Source organism: Epinephelus lanceolatus, chromosome 15 (genome assembly GCF_041903045.1).
Source record: "Epinephelus lanceolatus isolate andai-2023 chromosome 15, ASM4190304v1, whole genome shotgun sequence".
Taxonomy (NCBI): Eukaryota; Metazoa; Chordata; class Actinopteri; order Perciformes; family Serranidae; genus Epinephelus; species Epinephelus lanceolatus.
Window position 1 is genome coordinate 19,547,087 of NC_135748.1, and position 17,571 is coordinate 19,564,657.

At 43.4% G+C, this 17,571-nt stretch overlaps 1 protein-coding gene across 2 annotated transcripts in view; it reads left to right on the top strand.

Moving 5' to 3' along the window:
- Nucleotides 1-318: 318 nt before the first annotated feature.
- Nucleotides 319-17,571, top strand: part of LOC117267175 (signal-induced proliferation-associated 1-like protein 1) — a 30,115-nt gene continuing 12,862 nt past the window's right edge. For both annotated transcript variants that reach the window (XM_033642904.2, XM_033642905.2), the window contains exons 1-8: nucleotides 319-1,924; nucleotides 2,055-2,185; nucleotides 4,752-4,940; nucleotides 5,044-5,218; nucleotides 6,391-6,494; nucleotides 6,788-6,945; nucleotides 13,247-13,826; nucleotides 16,590-16,864. In XM_033642904.2, the coding sequence (XP_033498795.2) occupies nucleotides 463-1,924; nucleotides 2,055-2,185; nucleotides 4,752-4,940; nucleotides 5,044-5,218; nucleotides 6,391-6,494; nucleotides 6,788-6,945; nucleotides 13,247-13,826; nucleotides 16,590-16,864 (3,074 nt within the window). In that variant the 5' untranslated portion in view covers nucleotides 319-462. The remainder of the gene's footprint in view (nucleotides 1,925-2,054; nucleotides 2,186-4,751; nucleotides 4,941-5,043; nucleotides 5,219-6,390; nucleotides 6,495-6,787; nucleotides 6,946-13,246; nucleotides 13,827-16,589; nucleotides 16,865-17,571) is intronic.

Genomic DNA, 17,571 nt, shown 5'->3' on the forward strand with positions numbered 1-17,571 from the left:
CTTTCTCCCATGTCGAGGAGAGTGTAACAGGGCACTAATCACAGCTAATCAAGTGTAAAGTCATCTGGTTTTCCAATACTAAGGATCCTATTTCAACAACTTATTAATTTAAGACCTGCTGCCCGGCTTGGTTTCCAGTCTAATATATGTGAGGGAAGGTGGTGTGAGTCAGGAAACAGATGTGTTTGTGATTATCTTCTCTCCAGACTTTCACTGTTTGTACTAACTGATTTTTCTTTTCTTTCCAGGATAATCTGGAATAAGACAAATGCCAAGCAGCAGTGTCGAGAAAGCAGTATGCAGGCTTGAACTCTGAAGACCTGGGCTTGCCCCTTCCCATTTTCTGCCTCCTCACTTGTTGATCCAGACAATCAACCTGCTCATGAAGTCAGGGAGCAGCATTCCATCCCAGAGGCAGCCATGTCCCCCTGCTAAGTGCCTTTAACCTTTTGCACTGGTGTCATGACCAGCCTGAAGCGCCCACCCATGGAGCGCACCGTTGGGGGTACCATCCCCGCCACTGATGAGTTTTACACCCGCCACCTCCGTATTGTCAATGGAGGGGCTGTGCCGACCCGCACAGACAATGTCCATGCCACTGTGAGCACAGGAGTGCCTAAAATGGGTGTACGGGCTCGGGTGGCTGACTGGCCCCCAAGAAAAGACTTTGCAGGGGTTGTGTGGCACTCAGCAACAGAGCCTGAGAACTCTAGTGTGCCTCCTGCTGTAAAAAGTCACATTAAGTTAGGCTCTGTAATGAGCCCTCAGGACTCGTCAATGCTGCGAAACATTCACAATACTCTGAAGAATCGAACCCAGACCCAGGCCAACAATTACAGCCCTGACACCCGTTACCTAGCCCCAGGAGACTACCGAGGCCCTGCACATAGAAACCCACGACAGAGACGCATCCGGCAGCGCAGCAACAGTGACATGACTATCAGTGAGATGGAAGGCAGTGGAGACAGCGGAGAGGACTGGGGTCCGGCATCGGGAGCCAAGTGGTCTCCTCTTCATCGTGAATACGGTAGCACCTCCTCAATAGATCAGCATGGAGCGGCTGGGGAGAGCTTCTTTGAAATGCTGAAGGACTATCAAGGGGACAAAGTTGACCAGCGTAGCCCCGCTCCAGAGAAACTGGAGGACATGCTGAATGTTGGGTCCAAGCAGGCCAGCACTGATGTTCAAGAGGATGTCGTAGACGGCCAGCCTCCTAAAGCCAGAGATAAACCCCCAAAGAGACGGACTAAATCTGAGACAGGGGGTGAGTCTATATTCCGTAAACTTCGGAACGTGAGGGGTGAGTCGGATTCCCCTAGAGCGGGGTCTGACGTAGAGGACAGCCGGACAGAGGACAATGCCCTCCCTTTCAAACCCTGGGTGTGTCAGAAGAGCTTCGCCCACTACGATGTTCAAAGCATGCTGTTCGACCTCAACGAAGTCACTCAGTTGCGGCAGATTGCAGGCAAGAGGAAAAACACCACCACGGGGGCATCTGCCGCTGCTGTAGCCTCGGCTACCTCCACCCTCTCGTCCACACACAGCCTGCCTTACAGCTCCCCGAGCGGCAGCCAGGAGGAACTCAGTTCTAGGGACAGTCCTGGTCCAGACGCGGGGGAAGAACAGAGTAATGAAATGCTGCTAAGTTGCCCCTGCTTCCGCAATGAGATAGGTGGTGATAGCATTGGGAGGCGCAGATTAGGAGCAGGGTATCATGGAGCAGGTAGTGGTGGCTCAGGGACCCTGAGTGGGGACGGAAACTTGTACGAAACATCTGTGAGCACGCACTGCACTAATGCCGGGGTAGCCGTGCTAGAGGGACCAAAGGAAGGCCCCAGCACGCTCAGCGAAAAGGGCAAACAGTACATTGTGGAGCATGTGGACCTGGGAGCCTACTACTACAGGAAGTTCTTCTACCTTAGGGGTAAGATTAATTTAACTGCTTTCATTATGTGCTCATTAGCATGTGGATGTGTGTTGTTTAAAGAAGTAAATGTTCAATATTCCCCCAGCAGATGTTTTTTAATGTTCCTCTGCCACTTCCTTCCCCTCAGAGCACTGGAACTATTTTGGGATGGACGAGGTGCTGGGTCCAGTGGCGGTGAGCTTGCGCAGGGAGAAGCTGGAGGAGGACAAGGAGCACGGGCAGCAGTATAACTACCGTCTCATCTTCAGAACCAGCGAGGTCAGCTACCCTTCCTACACTCCAACCTCAACCTCAGCACCACACACATCAGTCCTTCTGCTGTGAATCTGCCCACAGCATTTAACGATGCAGCCCATTATTATTTTTACACTCACAGATTTGGGAAAGTTGAGGGAAGTGTTTTGGTTGACTGTGAGTGAAAACACTAATTTGTGTTTGGTGCTCGCTTGGATCTCATACCCAGTTTATAGTATACCTTTTATACTCTTATGTAGGGGACACCAGGGCTGGTTGGCACACAGCTATTTTCAGGTCCTTTGGGGGTCACAGAAATGTGACAGGATACGCCCCCTTCAGTATTTAAAAATGCATTTGTCCCACCCAATAACCTACATTCCTGGAATCACCTACACTTTGATTTAAGAGTTGAAAGTCTGTGATGAGTGATGGTAGCTGGCTAACATGATTTCATCACAACGTTAGGTCCAATGTGAGCGAGGTCGGATGGCACACTGTTTGTTGGGTCAACCAATAGTAGAATTACTAGTTGTGCCACTTTATTTTGAGAGACTAAAATTATTTTTGAAAGTTTAAAAACAACATTTATATTAGTTAATTATTTTGAATGGTCAATGGCAAAAATAATTAGACAATCCCATGGATAGATTGCTTAAAAATGGGTAGATATTCTATTAAATGATTGTGTTTCTGGTTCTTTTTTGGATTAAATGTTCAAATTGTTTCTATTGATTGCTTCATTTATTTTGTAACAGTAGCATTTTAACACTGTGCCAACCAACCCCATAATGTGCACAACGTGAGTGTAATCACAAATCACCAGAGATGTGGATGCAAGTCACATGACCAGGACTCCAGTCAGACTCAAGTCAAAAATTTGATGACTTTAGGCTCGACTTAACAAAAAAAGACTTGCAGTTCAACTTAGACTTTAACACCGCTGACTCGTGACTTCACCTGGACTTCAGCCTTTTGACTTTAAACACTTGATATCTTCCCCTAATCCCAAAGATGAAAAAGTATGTTGTTTAAACAGTGTGCCACATACAATTAATTTCAGTTTATTTCCTGAATTAACAAACATTAACGCTAATCTTCTGTATTTAATTAACATGTAAAATATGAACATCCAACAACACAGTCTGCAACATCTCGCTAAGTCTTACAGGAGGTGTCCTACAGATTTGGAAAGAGAAAGTTCTAGAAATAATATTAGACGAGTTAAATCCAACAAGACCGGACAGACACATCCAAAATTTACTCTCTTGTGGTGCTAGTTAACATGCTATGAAAGTGCAGTCACATTTATTTTAACGAGCTTGTTTTAACAAAAACATTCAAATTTGAAAAAGCATTAATGAATTTTGCAAATTTAGTTTCTTATTACTTTGTTGTTAAATGACATTACATTTGGTAAAGAACACAATGAGTTGTTTAAGACTTGAAACTCAAAGTTTAGGACTTGGGACTTGAGTGCAATGACTTGATACTTACTTTTGACTTGCAAAATGTTGACTTGGAGGTCCCACCTCTGCAAATCACCTAATATTAGTAAACATTTGTGTACATTGAAACATATTTATTTATAGCTTAGACCTAAACCTTTCATTTGCTACTGGTTAGAATATTCTAACATTGATTATATCAGGGACGTACAGCAGAGAGTGAAAACTGTGCCAACCAACCCCGGTCTCCTCCATAGAAGTAGCATGTAGCATGCCTGCTACATGCTAGGAAGACCAGCTCGAGGTAAAACCGCTCCTTGCCTCATATTATACAACCTGCCCTGGGGCCATTCAGCTGTCTCCCAATATCAGCAATGTGTGAAGAAACTTGAGGAAGTGCGCTCATCTCCCAGCCTCCGAGGCCTGTCGGTGCCCAACAACCTCAAACCACTGAGTGGAGAGTGTTTCAGTAAAAATAGACTGTCATATTTAGTTACAATGTTGGCTCCCAGTTGTGTGTTTGGTTTGGGGATTCTTGCTTTAACATTTGGGTTGTGGGATGTATTATGTGGACGTACATTCCCAGACAGAGGGTAAAGCAGCCTGAAGCTGTTTGTTGTGGATTGAAGTAGGACAGGTGCATGTGATTAAACCCCCACACTAAAGTACCGCAGGACCCCCGCCCCTTACCCTACCTTCCAAACATGGGGAACACAGGTCCATTGTAAAAACAGGCCCTGCACAGCCTCGGTCTCGTAGGAGAGAAAGTCTCAGTCCGTTCCAGCTGCTTATGATAGCCGAGTGATTGAGTTCACTCCCAGAGCCCAGCACAATGCAGACTTTGTGTACACAGAATGCTCGGACAAGCCCGCCCACCTCTCTTTCTTCAGTTCCACTTTCTGTTTACCCAAAGCCTTGTGTCATAATTGTCTTGTTTCATGTCCCTTTCTTCAGAGTTACAGTAAGAGGATGGTTCTACTTTAAAAACTGCAGCGACTTGTCTCTTTTTACTTGGTGTCTGGCCAGGCATGTTTGTTATCAGTATGTTCCATCTCCAAGAGAGAGTTCAAAGCACGCTCAGATTCCTGAGGTGCATTCTTTCTCGTCTCACACTCCTCTCTATAATCTCTTTCTCCATGCAGCTGACCACGCTGCGAGGCTCTGTCCTGGAGGACGCAGTGCCTTCCACCTCTAAGCACGGCACCACCCGGGGGGTGCCCATCAAGGAGGTGCTGGAGTTCGTTCTCCCTGAGCTGGATCTGTCCTGCCTCAGACTGGCCCTCAACACACCCAAAGTCACTGAGCAGCTGATGAAACTGGATGAACAAGGGGTAGGAGGGGGAAGCATAGGGGTTCTGTGAGTTTACATTATCCTCTCTGTCCTGAGGTGACCTGTCAGAGAAATATTGAGTGTGTTTCTCTGCTGTCCCCCAGCTGAGTTTTCAGGTGAAGGTGGGGGTGATGTATTGCCGAGCAGGCCAGAGCACAGAGGAGGAGATGTACAATAACGAGACGGCCGGTCCCGCCCTGGAAGAGTTCCTCCAACTGTTGGGGGAGAAGGTTCGCCTCAAGGGCTTCACCAAGTACAGAGCCCAGCTGGACACGAAAAGTAACTACGCACCTTCACATCACACACACAGACAGAATTTGTGCTTTTATTCTTATGCTGTGATCTCATGTAGTCGGGCAGACTTCAGACAGAAAACGCTTTCGGCTTGGGAAAACTTTAACTATTAATATTTCAACACGTGTCGTCTACTGTTACTATCGGCAGTATTCTCTGCCGGCCTCACCTAACTTTACCGTCCTTCCACTACAATGATACCCAGATTGCTGTCTACCGTCTGCCTGATTTCATGTGAATGCAGCATTAGTGACCCAGGTTATGATGCTTCTTTACAACACCCAGTTCTTACAGGTGACTTGCTGCTTTGTCACATAGAAGACTGTAGATGTAATTTTTTTTTGGTTTTCTACCCCGTGACCTCAACTGTTTATTAGTTATGTCGGCCTCACACTAAACAACTTTTTAGTGATATAAATGTCGCAGACAAATTTCTAATGTCGGCATAAAATCGTGAGAGTTTTGCCAGAGTCATGGCGTTTCTGCGATCTTGATCGTTTACTGTAAGATAGTCATTAAACTCAGTGTGAACTGTCTTAAGTTGGCCTATATATTGTATGTAGATGTGAGAAGATGTCTTTTCAAAGTCTTCTAGTGTATAGTAGGCATTAGTTTTACTGTAGTATTATATTGCACTATACTTGTAGTGCTTGTACTTTGCTCCTTTTCCGTGCTTTCGGTCAAATATTTCCTTTCACTGGATCTAATTTTGTCCTTATGACACTTTCACTTTTCTTTTCAACTCATTTCCCTTGTCTGTCCACTACAATATTCCCACAGTGATGCTAATGAGTGCACAGTGCTGTGATTGTTTATAATTTATGGTTTACGGCTGTGTTGTCCACAAAGGAACACTGAATCAAAATTATTTAAACGTTTAGACAGTGCACATTGTTATGAAAACTAATGACACAGAACAATAGAATAGGCTTCACTTACAGGTTGACGCACAGTTGATGGAGCATTGGTTTTGACAGTGGTCTCACCCAGGCTGACATCGATCCACAGTCCGCTATTGTCTGGTTGTTTGGACTGCGGTGAAATTGCATCCTGTCTTGCACAGAAACCACTGAGCGCACAGAATGCACATGTGAGAGAGATGGATGGCTGTAATTGTGCAACGGGCCTCAACGCTGTATTGCTTTTTTTCCCCACAGCGGATTCCACGGGTACTCACTCCCTGTACACGACTTACAAGGACTACGAGATCATGTTCCATGTGTCGACTCTGCTGCCTTACACACCCAACAACAAACAGCAGGTAAAAATGTAGAGCCCAGCCTCTGTGGTATACCATTAGGTATATATCAGGAAATGGAAAACTCTTTTGTTTTGGAAACAGATGGAGCAAAGAAAACCTTAAAGGAAGTGCGTGTCATTTAGAGGAATGCATGATATGACTCACGGCTCTGTTATCAGATTTGACTCTCATCCAACTTTCATTCTAAAGAAACGTATTGTTTCCAAGTGCCGTGGTTTTGTCATTAAATGGAACTTAACATGATTGATATAGTCCCATACTTCTCTAATTAACACTGTTCCGTTTTTCAATAGTTGCTTAGGAAGCGCCACATAGGGAACGACATAGTGACCATCGTGTTCCAGGAGCCCGGCGCTCACCCCTTCACCCCCAAGGCCATCCGCTCTCACTTTCAGCATGTCTTCATCATCGTACGGGTGCACGATCCCTGCTCTGACAACACGTGCTACAGGTGAGTCCATGTGTTTGACAGCAGAATATAATATGTGTTTCCCCATCGGTCGTTGCACTTTAAAAATAAATAGGCTCCACGGAGTTTCTGCTAGTAACATCTTTGCCACCACAGAAACAATATCATTAAAGAAAACACAATCTGCATGATCAGTCATATGGAACGTGGAAAGCTAATGAGGTTATTATCAGTCTCTTTTCCCCTGTCGCTCAGTGTTTTAATGTAGTTTTATATCGTCAGCTGGCATTTGAATGTTGCCACTCGATGCACCTCCATGCCTGAATGCATCTTTTACTGCAGCTACAACGCCAGTGTGCGTCTGTTTACACCAGTGAAATGTAAAAAAAAATATATTATTTTAGATTTATTTTTTTTATATTTATCTTTTCTCCCATTTTATCTAATAATTAAGTTTAAACAGACATGTTTAGAACATGATATTGGTTCATTACACCTGATCTGAGATCATGACCGCCACAAATACTGATAAAAGCAAATATTTTTAGGTAATAAAATAATCAAAATAAATTATTTGAAAAAGCATAGGCTGTCTTATTAATGTGTCTTGTAAAAGTGTGTGAGGGGGGATTATTTAAAATACAATTATATTATTAATTCATTTTTAAATGCTTCAAAAACAGGAAGAGATCTACATTTGTGTAAATAATACTTTGCCAGCAGACTCAAATTGTTTTACAAGATATTAAGTATATCAGTATTTGTGGTCATGTCCTTGGTCTCCACCATATCTTCAATTAATCTGTTGATTATTTTCTCGATTGTTAATAGTTGTTTGGGATATAAAATGTCAGAAAAAGGTGAAAAATGTTCAGCTGATCAGTTTCCCAAAGCCCAAGATGGTGTCCTAAAATGTCTTGTTTTGTCCACAACCCGAAGATAGGCAGTTTACTGTCACAGAGAACGAAACAAACCAGAAAATATTTACATTGAAGGAGCTTGAATTAAAATATTTTGACCGTCTTCTTCTTTAAAAATTGCTCAAACCGATTAACGGATTATCAAATTAGTTGCGGATTAATATAATAGTTGTTGATGAATGATAGTACATGTCCGATAAGGGTTCATTAGCTGATGCTGGAATTTATTTACAGAACTCAGGTCTGAACATCTAACCCAGAGTAAGAGTTCTATCCCTCGATTCATAATATTGCTGCCTAGCTCTAGTGCTTTTTCTGTCTTGTAGGTGTTTGATAGATAATGTTGGTTACGTTTCATCAAAAGTGTCTTATATAAACCTTCTGATCTTGTTTTAAAGTGTTCCTTTCCAAGCTTATATTTGCCTCTAATAGTTCCAGATTATTCCAAGATTTTTTCTCCATGTGACCAGAGACAGATATTATCTGTCCCGTCAGATAAGCCTTCAGAGATTCCTAGAGGATAGAGTGTGCTATGGCAGTCTCACAGTTAGTCTCTAAAAACATTCACACTGGGAGGTTATGAATTCATCACATACTGCATTGCGTGCCGATTGATTTAATCGTTTACAACTAATCAATGAACTGTTGCAGCTCTCGTCCTTTAACAAGTAACCATACGCGGTCCTGCCATACAATAGGCTCAACCTAGTCTTGTTTCTTCTACACATTATACATGCTGTGTGGTTGGTCAAAGGAAGGAAGGAAGGAAGAAAAATCAGTGTTGGTGTGTGTGGCATGTGTGCTGAACAAAACCTCTTCCTGGATAAGTACAGGTTTGTGAAAAGCCTTGAAAAGGTTTCCAGTTCACCGTCTCAGAGAATTCTGAGTCTGGAACAGCGATTGACACCGAGGTTAAGGTTAGCCCACCAGCTATGAATATATATGACCGTATCTGGAGACTAAGGAGACTCATTACAATTTTAAGTAGGCCAGACTGACCAAACCCAGTAGGTATGTTTCCATCTCAGTGCAGCACTGGACCCTTTTTATGGGACCCTTAAAAGCTCCACACCACTTTCAGTGCTACCAGCGGTGTGGCCACAGCAGCATTAAGACAAAAGCATTGACTGGAAGGCATGGGTCAAACATAAAAGCCTGTTGCGTGACCGTCCTCTCTCTCTGGATTGTTCATGTCTACTGTACGTCTGCACAAGTATGAATTAGTTTGATTATGATCAAATGGAATAGATTGGCCCTGCAGTCGCTGTCCAACTGATGGGAGTCCTCCTCTTCTTCTTCCTCTCCGCTGGCTGATTCTTTGCGTCGTGATGATCAGACTGCGACTCTGTGGTGTTCTCTACCCTACTGCACACACACACACACACACACACACTTTCTCTGCTCCGCATACACGGATATTACACACACATAGTTGCTCCCTCTCACTCTCGTACTCCCGTTTCTCCTTTTTACCTCTTTCTCATGCTCACTTGCACACAGTTACACACACATGCACGCACTTTTTTCCCCGTGCACACTAATTCACTCAAAGGCGCACTCTTCACACACTCATATAATACAATGCCCCCCTCTTCTTCTCCTCCTCCTCCTCCTCCCTGCCTGCCACTTTGCCTTTGGGCAGCGTGAGCCGGAATGGTCTGAAGGAGTTAGCGCCATGCACATGAAGTGCTCTCTTCACCCGGACATGCATGTGAGCGGGGAGGATTGTTGAGTGCAGAGTCCCCTCAGAGCTCACAGAGTCCATCTCAGGAGCGGATGGGTCAGGACAGCTTTCTGTCTCCAAGCTCGCACCCGCGTCAAATTTGGGCTAATTTACTTGGAGCCCTTCTTGTCTCTGCCCTGGTGAGCTCCCTCTTTTTTTGAGCAGCTACTCCATCTCCTGGACCACCTTCAGTCTGCTTGCTTTTCGCCCAAAGGGGGGCATGTTTTAGTTTAAACTGTGGAAAAAGAAAAAGGGTGAAATGCTGGTTCTCCTGGTTTGCCTTAGTGATGAAATGGAGAGGCGCGGGACACAGAGTCCTTGAGGACAGTCTAGCTACCCCACCCAGAGAGACTCACACTCTCAGCCTTTTGCTTCTACTCACATTGTGTGGATCGAGACACCGTATGCTAGGACTTCACTCCTGACTGTTTGTCACCAGTCATTCCATGGATGCCTTCTCCTGATGCTCTGGAAAGAATCTGAACAAGAGAACACAGGCTACAAAGATTAGCTACACCATACTGAGTGGTGTATCTTGGGTGTAGGATCGTGGCTTCAGAACAGAAACAAGTTATCATCAACTCATCTCTTTGTTGCTTCACATTGATTGCAACAAAGATTCAGGATATTGTGCAGTAACACCATGAAGAACATGGGTGCTTTTTGGTGACACCAGGAGGTAAGTTACACTGTAGGTCTCTGTGGGTTGTGTTTTACTGTTTTAGTTTTTTTGTAGAGTTTTGATGCAGCAATTTGCCCCTAACCGGATACCACACTCTACGGATTTCAGCTGATCTCAAGTCACACGTTTGCAAACACACACACACACAACACACAGATTCTCACACGCACACATACTTGCTCAAAAATTTCCCACAAAGACATTATTGTTTTGATTTCTGCCACCATGTCACATGACCGTGTCTTCATGTCTTGCGTAAGGCCATGTCAATAATGGGGCATCTTCATTAATAGAGATTAGAGAGGTAAAGAGTATGTTTTGATTTGTTGAGTCATCCAGTTATTAATAGCCTGTTGTTGCCTGCTGCTGAGATTTGGATAATGCTCAGGTCATATTGAGCCAGACCGGAGCATTAGAGGAGTAAGTGGCCCGGGGCCAGCGGGGTGCTAATCTGCTGCTTTCAACCGCTGCCTCAAAGTCACACAGGGCCAGCAAGGCAGATTGCATAACTGGACCTTTGTTTAGGAAGCTAAGGCTGTTTGTGCTCGCTAGCTCCAGCCGCAGCACCACTCCTCCATACCGCCATGTAGCAGAGAGTGGCAGGGTGTCAGCACTAGGAGCTGACATGTCAGCTGTGATTGGATGTATAGTATTTATACGCCGGGTGTAGTCAGGCATGGATGCAACATTTCTGCTAAAGGCTACGGCTGTGTTATCTGTTGAATGGACTGGATGGAGACTTGTCAGGACTGTCACATCGGCTTATCCAAGAGTCAGTTCTTATGCACTAATGGGCTTTCAGTGTATGCTACTGACTGTAAATATGTATACATTTATAGCCTCCAATTACACAGTCAGAGTGGGTATAAACATGCCGCCAACTGATTGATAATCCAAGCATGTCTCCCTGAATAGTGCATTAATCCTAATATGTTTAAAAGCACACTTTGCTGAATTTGTTCCACGCTGGGCCCATTTCCTTATGAACAGCAGGTATGAGACAACAATACCTTCACCTGTTAACTAATTTATAGTAATCCTACACAAGGACAGCCTTTGTGTGCAAATGGAATAGGAGCAGCAGAGGGTAACAAGAGGAGAGCTTTGCCCGTAGGAACTCAAACGCCCTCCTTTATGCTCACAAGTGAAACAGGTCAAAGGCAACGGTACTTTAGGGGAAACTGTGTAAAGATGTCTCCACCATGCTGTTTTACAGGCTCATGTGCTGTTTGTCCTTGTAATGCAACTTTTTCCACAGTTATTTGACCATCATGGAAATAAGTTATGTTAACTTTTGTTAGTTGTCAAGCTTCTCTTATCTTATTATGTTTCATGCTATTAATATTTTATGTTATTTCTAAAGGTGTCAACCGATTAAAATATTTAATCGCATTACCTTTGAGGGGACATTTTTCAAGTTTTTATTATCATCATGGGAGTGGACAAATATGCTTGATTAATGCAAATGCATGATTATTATTATTGCAACAATCCAAAACCATGACAGAGACTGTCCAGAATATTCTCCAGAATAACCTCAAGGGTTCTGCATTAGGGATAGACCGATATGGATTTTTTAGGGCCGATGCCGATATCGATTTTTTTCCATCACCCTTAGCCGATGACCGATTATGGACTGCCGATTTTCTTGAGCCGATATTTGGGGCCGATACTGCTCTTGCTCCCTCAATTTACATAAAAAAAAATTACACAATGATAACAAATATTACAGGTCTCAAGTTTAAAATAAGAAACATTTATTGAACAGTAAAAAATACTAAAACAAGATGGAAAGTTGAGGTAGAACAGGTAGAATATTATTATTATTATTATTATTATTATTATACAGTCAAATAAAAAAAAAGAGTTCAGTGCTCTTAAATCTTCCAGTAATGTCTTTATAAAATAAACAAATATTTAAGCTGAAGCATAAATAAAACAACAACTACTGTACACAGTAGGATTCAACAGCTTTGTTCAACTTAACCACATACTTTCAAATGAAAAAAAGTGCCAGGGAAAAATAAATCCGCGAACCCACGCGCGTATCGGCCGATGCCGATACAAGTAAAAAACTCAAATATCGGCCCGATATATCGGCCGGCCGATGTATTGGTCTATCCTTATTCTGCATGCTCAAAAAATATGCATATTGACCTGAATGTAACATTACTTAGTAATACTAACACAATGTAGGGTCCAACTTTACACTTGTAAAGATTACATAAACGTCCCCTGTTTTTTAAGCAGCTCGACGTGCTCCGGTGGTAACTCAATTCACATCGACTGTAAATGCAAATAACGTTGGTCTTGTCGAGAGAACCATCAGGCAGGGCTGTGAAGCTGAACTTGTCATCAAAAGATGCCTTTCTTTATCAATTTCTGCCCACAGAGGTTTTTTTCTGCTTGCCATCCACGTTACTGCTGCATTGCTTCCTGATTTCCCAAACTACATGGTGGGCCGAGGGTCATTATTACAGAAGAACCGCACGTCAAAAAAATCAGTAGCATTAAAAAGAATTTGTGTTATCTTGTTATTAACACGTTAACTTTGACAACTCTAGTTATTTCTTCTTCTTACATTCTTTCAAAGCTGTGGAAGAAAATGTGGGTTTCAAAGCGAACCAATGAGGATATCTGAACCCTCTCCATGGATGCCTGTGCTTTATGATTTACAGCTAATGATGTTTGTGTGAGAGCAATATCCCTAAAATAATTCAGTCATTTGTTTTAGTGATGGAGGCTCAGTGGAGAACCATGAGTGTATTATGGTCTTTATCGTGGCAGTTAACCCTGCAAATACGATTTTCCTAAAGGTTGGCCTGCTGTTGTTATTGAGGGCGGATTTTGCAACCTTTTTGTATATTGTTTAATGACTGAGTCAAATCGAACCATACTCCTAGTGCATTGCTGCAAATGCCTATAAAAAGTCGTTTACAAGTATGGATTATAATGTTTGTTTACTTACATACTACAGCAGTGACCTCAAACTCTTCCCCTCTTCTTCCCTCTCCGCAGTGTGGCTGTCACCCGTTCCCAGGACGTCCCCTCCTTTGGCCCACCAATCCCCAAGGGCGTGACCTTTCCCAAGTCCACTGTCTTCAGGGACTTCCTGTTGAGCAAAGTCATCAACGCCGAGAACGCAGCCCACAAGTCCGATAAGTTTGGCGCCATGGCAACACGCACACGGCAGGAGTATTTGCGGGACTTGGCAGAGCGTCATGTGACCAGTACTCCAGTAGAACCCACTGGGAAGTTCCCCTTCATCTCTCTGGCGCACAAACGACGAGAGAAGGTGCGTCCGTACAGCGGGGCGGAGCTTCGGAGCCTGGGGGCTGTGACGTGGCAGGTTCACGCTGAAGATCAGGTAGCTGGCGCTGAACGTGAATGCCTGTTGGCCATTTCAAATGACTTCATCATCCTGTTGGATCAGGAGGCCAAAGCGGTCGTGTTTAACTGCGCCACGCGTGACGTGATTGGTTGGTCGACGGGGAGCCCCGCCTCCATGAAGATCTACTACGAGCGTGGTGAGAGTGTGTCACTGCGCTCCATCAATAACAACACAGAAGACTTTGGAGAGGTTGTCAAGAGACTGGAGGTCAGTGGGGCACCACTACTGTCTATGACAGTACATCTCATTAGCACACACCATCTGCTGCAGCTATCAGAGGTTACACTGAGCCCAACACCACGTCTCTGACAAACAGCTTGTAATGAACACACACAGTCCTTGTACCTCTCACTATGCATATTACTTTTATCATTATATGTACATTTTAGATTAGTTGTCTGCAAAGCTTATCCACGAAAGATAACAATGATTAACGCCACATCCACACTGATATGTTTTCGTTTTACAGATCCAGTGGGTAGGATTTAGGGGAATCTATTGGCAGAAATGGTATTTAATATCCTTAACTATGTTTTCATTAGTTTATAATAACCTAAAAATAAGAAGGGCTGTGTTTTCACTACCTTAGAGTGAGTCATTTATATCTATATGGAGCAGGTCCTCTCTCTCACAGAGTCCGCCATGTTCTTACAGTAGCCCAGAACAGACAAATCAGACACTGGTTCTAGACAGTGCCATTCGCATTTGACACATGGGCTTCAGCTCTGCAACATCACCACCAGACGCAAGTGAATCCTACATACTGGACCTTTTAAATGGCGTTTTAAAACAAAAACAATCACCGTACAGGCAAGTGTCTTTAGAACTGTTTCAGAAATCATCTCAATCCATACTAACGCTCCTTAAAATGCATCTCACATGACCATTTACCTACATTGGGCATGCCTGCACTGGTGTAAACATGAAGCAGATTGCCTGCTCTGCAGTTTGTTGCAGAGTAAAAACAGATAAAGTTACAGAAGAAATTATGGAGTTGGTGTAAAGTAAGACCAGAGATTTCATTGCGTGAACTAACAACGATGTGGAAGCTGTCATTGGAAGTAACATCAGGCAGTCAAGGAGGCGGAAAACAGATTGGGAGTCATTACAAAGCAAATACAGCGCTTATTAGAGTGGTATTGGGAGCATTATCCATTGCGTTGGGAAGCTGTTACACCAAAATCTGTAACCCAGAGCCAGACTCCCCTAAAAAACAATTGAGTGACAGTTGTTGAGTGGTTAGGGGGTTTTTGGGGCTGGGATGTGGACTCTTGATGGTCACAGAATTTGGTGTAACAAAAGCAATGACAATAAGAAAGGAAATGTTACCCACACAAGAAGGGTGAAAACACAAAAGTGACCCAATCGGGAAGTAATGGGTGGGTGGGTCATTGTTTTAAAATGTCTCTCTTTCAGCCCTTCCAGACTAAAACGCAACCCCAGTAGTTTTCAACTCCAAGGGGGTCAGCAGTGTTTTTCTGAGGTCACTGTTTTAGGGGATCCAAAATGCTGCAGCAGACACCAGGCATAAATGTAGCATTAGTGAAGTGTTTTAAAACAAAAACGTATCTCAGTCAGGACCACTTAGTCAAAGAAAACTTAATTTCCATTTGCAGTAATACATTTGGTGGTATGGCTCCGTTCTGGGGCCTCTCTACTTTTCCTAGAGCTACACAGAGAATCTCTTGTACGCACCTTTGTGGAAAGCCTAAGACAGGGAGAGCACACCTCTCTGCCCTTCCATGCGCCTACACAGAAAGCCTAAGGCAGAGAGAGCAGCAGCAAAGACCCCTGGGAACAGAACAGAGCAGCATCAATGACAAACAGAAATGACACTGATGAGTCAGACACAGCATGAAAAGGAGGAGCTGGGGTGGAGGAAAAGGAAGCAGCAACAGTAGATAGACCAGAGCAGTTTAAATAAGGCACCCTGGATGAAATTCGCCAATTGGTTGCATAGAAAGGAATCATGTGATCTATCAGTCAGCTGCTCCATCAGTTGATCGGGCTGTTTGAGGTCAGCTGATGTAGCTGGGATGTGAGCTGAGCTTGACATCATGTCCTGCCTAAACTAAAGCTATGCTCAATTAGTTTGGCTGTAGCCTAACACAACAGAACAAACATGGATTTCTAAACCAACCAGTTTCAATTAGGGCAAAGGTCAGGTTCTTTTTGAATATCCCTGCAGCCATTAAACAGGTATGTAGGCAAAAAGTGTGAGGGCAAGTCATACCCTCTGTCTCTTGACAACAGTCGTACATAGAAATAAGAACTAAGTATTGTTGATGTTATTATAGCAACATAAGGGCGTAGCCTGAAATTATACAGTCACCAAAAAGCCACAGCTGTTGTGTTGACCCTATGATTATAAGTCATGCTGAGCACAATACATAGTAATTTGGTGATATGATATCATTACTGAGGTTTTCAATGTGGTGTAGGTATGGCAGTGCTTTTTGATGGGGCGAATCACTCTGCTGATGCTGCAGTTCTATTAGATGGTAAACAAAGTAAAGATTTATTGTTGGGTGCTACCAGTACTGGCACGTGCCTTTCTTTGTAAAGCAGGAATGTGTGTTTTTTCATGGCCTTTGTTGTGGGCATCATGACATGTAGCTAACTGGAACTGTGATTCGCTCCTGGGCTGCACTAACTACTATTTACTTCTCAGATAACTTCCCACAGGTAGAGGAAGAACTAGACAGTGTGCCTAATGGTAGGCAGTTATCATGGGAGTGAGCAGAATAATTTAAATCAAACTGTTGAGTATTCATAGTATGTGACTGAAATATGTACCTCAACTGGGGTGAGATTAGAGCTAGTGTCAGATGCATCTTTAAAAGATGTGGTTGCTTTGAAGACAGTATATTAGTTTACCTGCAAAAGACTGAAGGGTTTCTTAAGAAATTGTTTTAAACATTATGAATGTCTTCTGCTCTTTTTCTCTTCCTCACTCTATCTGTCCTGTAGCTGTTGACCAAGGGCAGTCAGACCACAGAGATGACCCTGCGCCGTAACGCCCTGGGCCAGCTGGGCTTTCATGTCAACTTTGAGGGCATCGTTGCAGAGGTGGAGCCATATGGCTATGCTTGGCAGGCTGGGCTCAGGCAGGGCAGCCGATTGGTGGAGATTTGCAAGGTGTCGGTGGCCTCGCTGTCCCATGAGCAGATGATCGACCTGCTCAGAACCTCTGTTACTGTCAAGGTGGTTATCATCCCCCCACATGAGGACTCCACACCACGCAGGTAAAGTGGATATAGATGATCTATAAATGCAAGAGAAACTTTGCTTAAAAGATCACTGCATCCTAGGGGTGTAACAGTTCACAAAAGTCACAGTTCGGTTTGGTACAACACATTTGTGTCAAGGTCGGTACAAATTTAGATACAACAAAAAAGTATAAATTCCAGAAAAATGTCGCTGAATAAAAAAAATTAAGTTATTAAAACTAACTTTTTGACTTTGAACAATGGAGCTGAGTGACACATATTGTCTTCTTAGCAGCATATAAAACAGAATTCCTTGTTTTCACATTTTTAAAAGTTTTAAAACTAACATCATATTTTGGGCTTTATTTTTTTTCTTTAAAGCAGGAATTACAGTCTGGCTAAAATGAGCTCATGAAGGCATACTGTAATGGGGCTCAATTGCATTTAACATATTCGTAAAGCCTGCGCTTTCCGATACAAAGAAGGTTTCATATCTGCGCCTATCCATGTAATGTTGCCAAAGGCTGCAGCGATTTCTTTTTCCGTGTTTGAATCAGTTAGGAATGGTGCTAAACAGTGCTCCCACCTGTTGGCACACTGGGGTGATGTCAGTGTAAATGAGTTGACATCTTTTAAGTATTTCCCACTGATGTAACCTACTGGCATGTAGCAGATACAAGATACCATTGTTTTTCGTCTACCACTCTCAGGCCATTGCCCTCGTAATTCAAAGCAAAACCAAA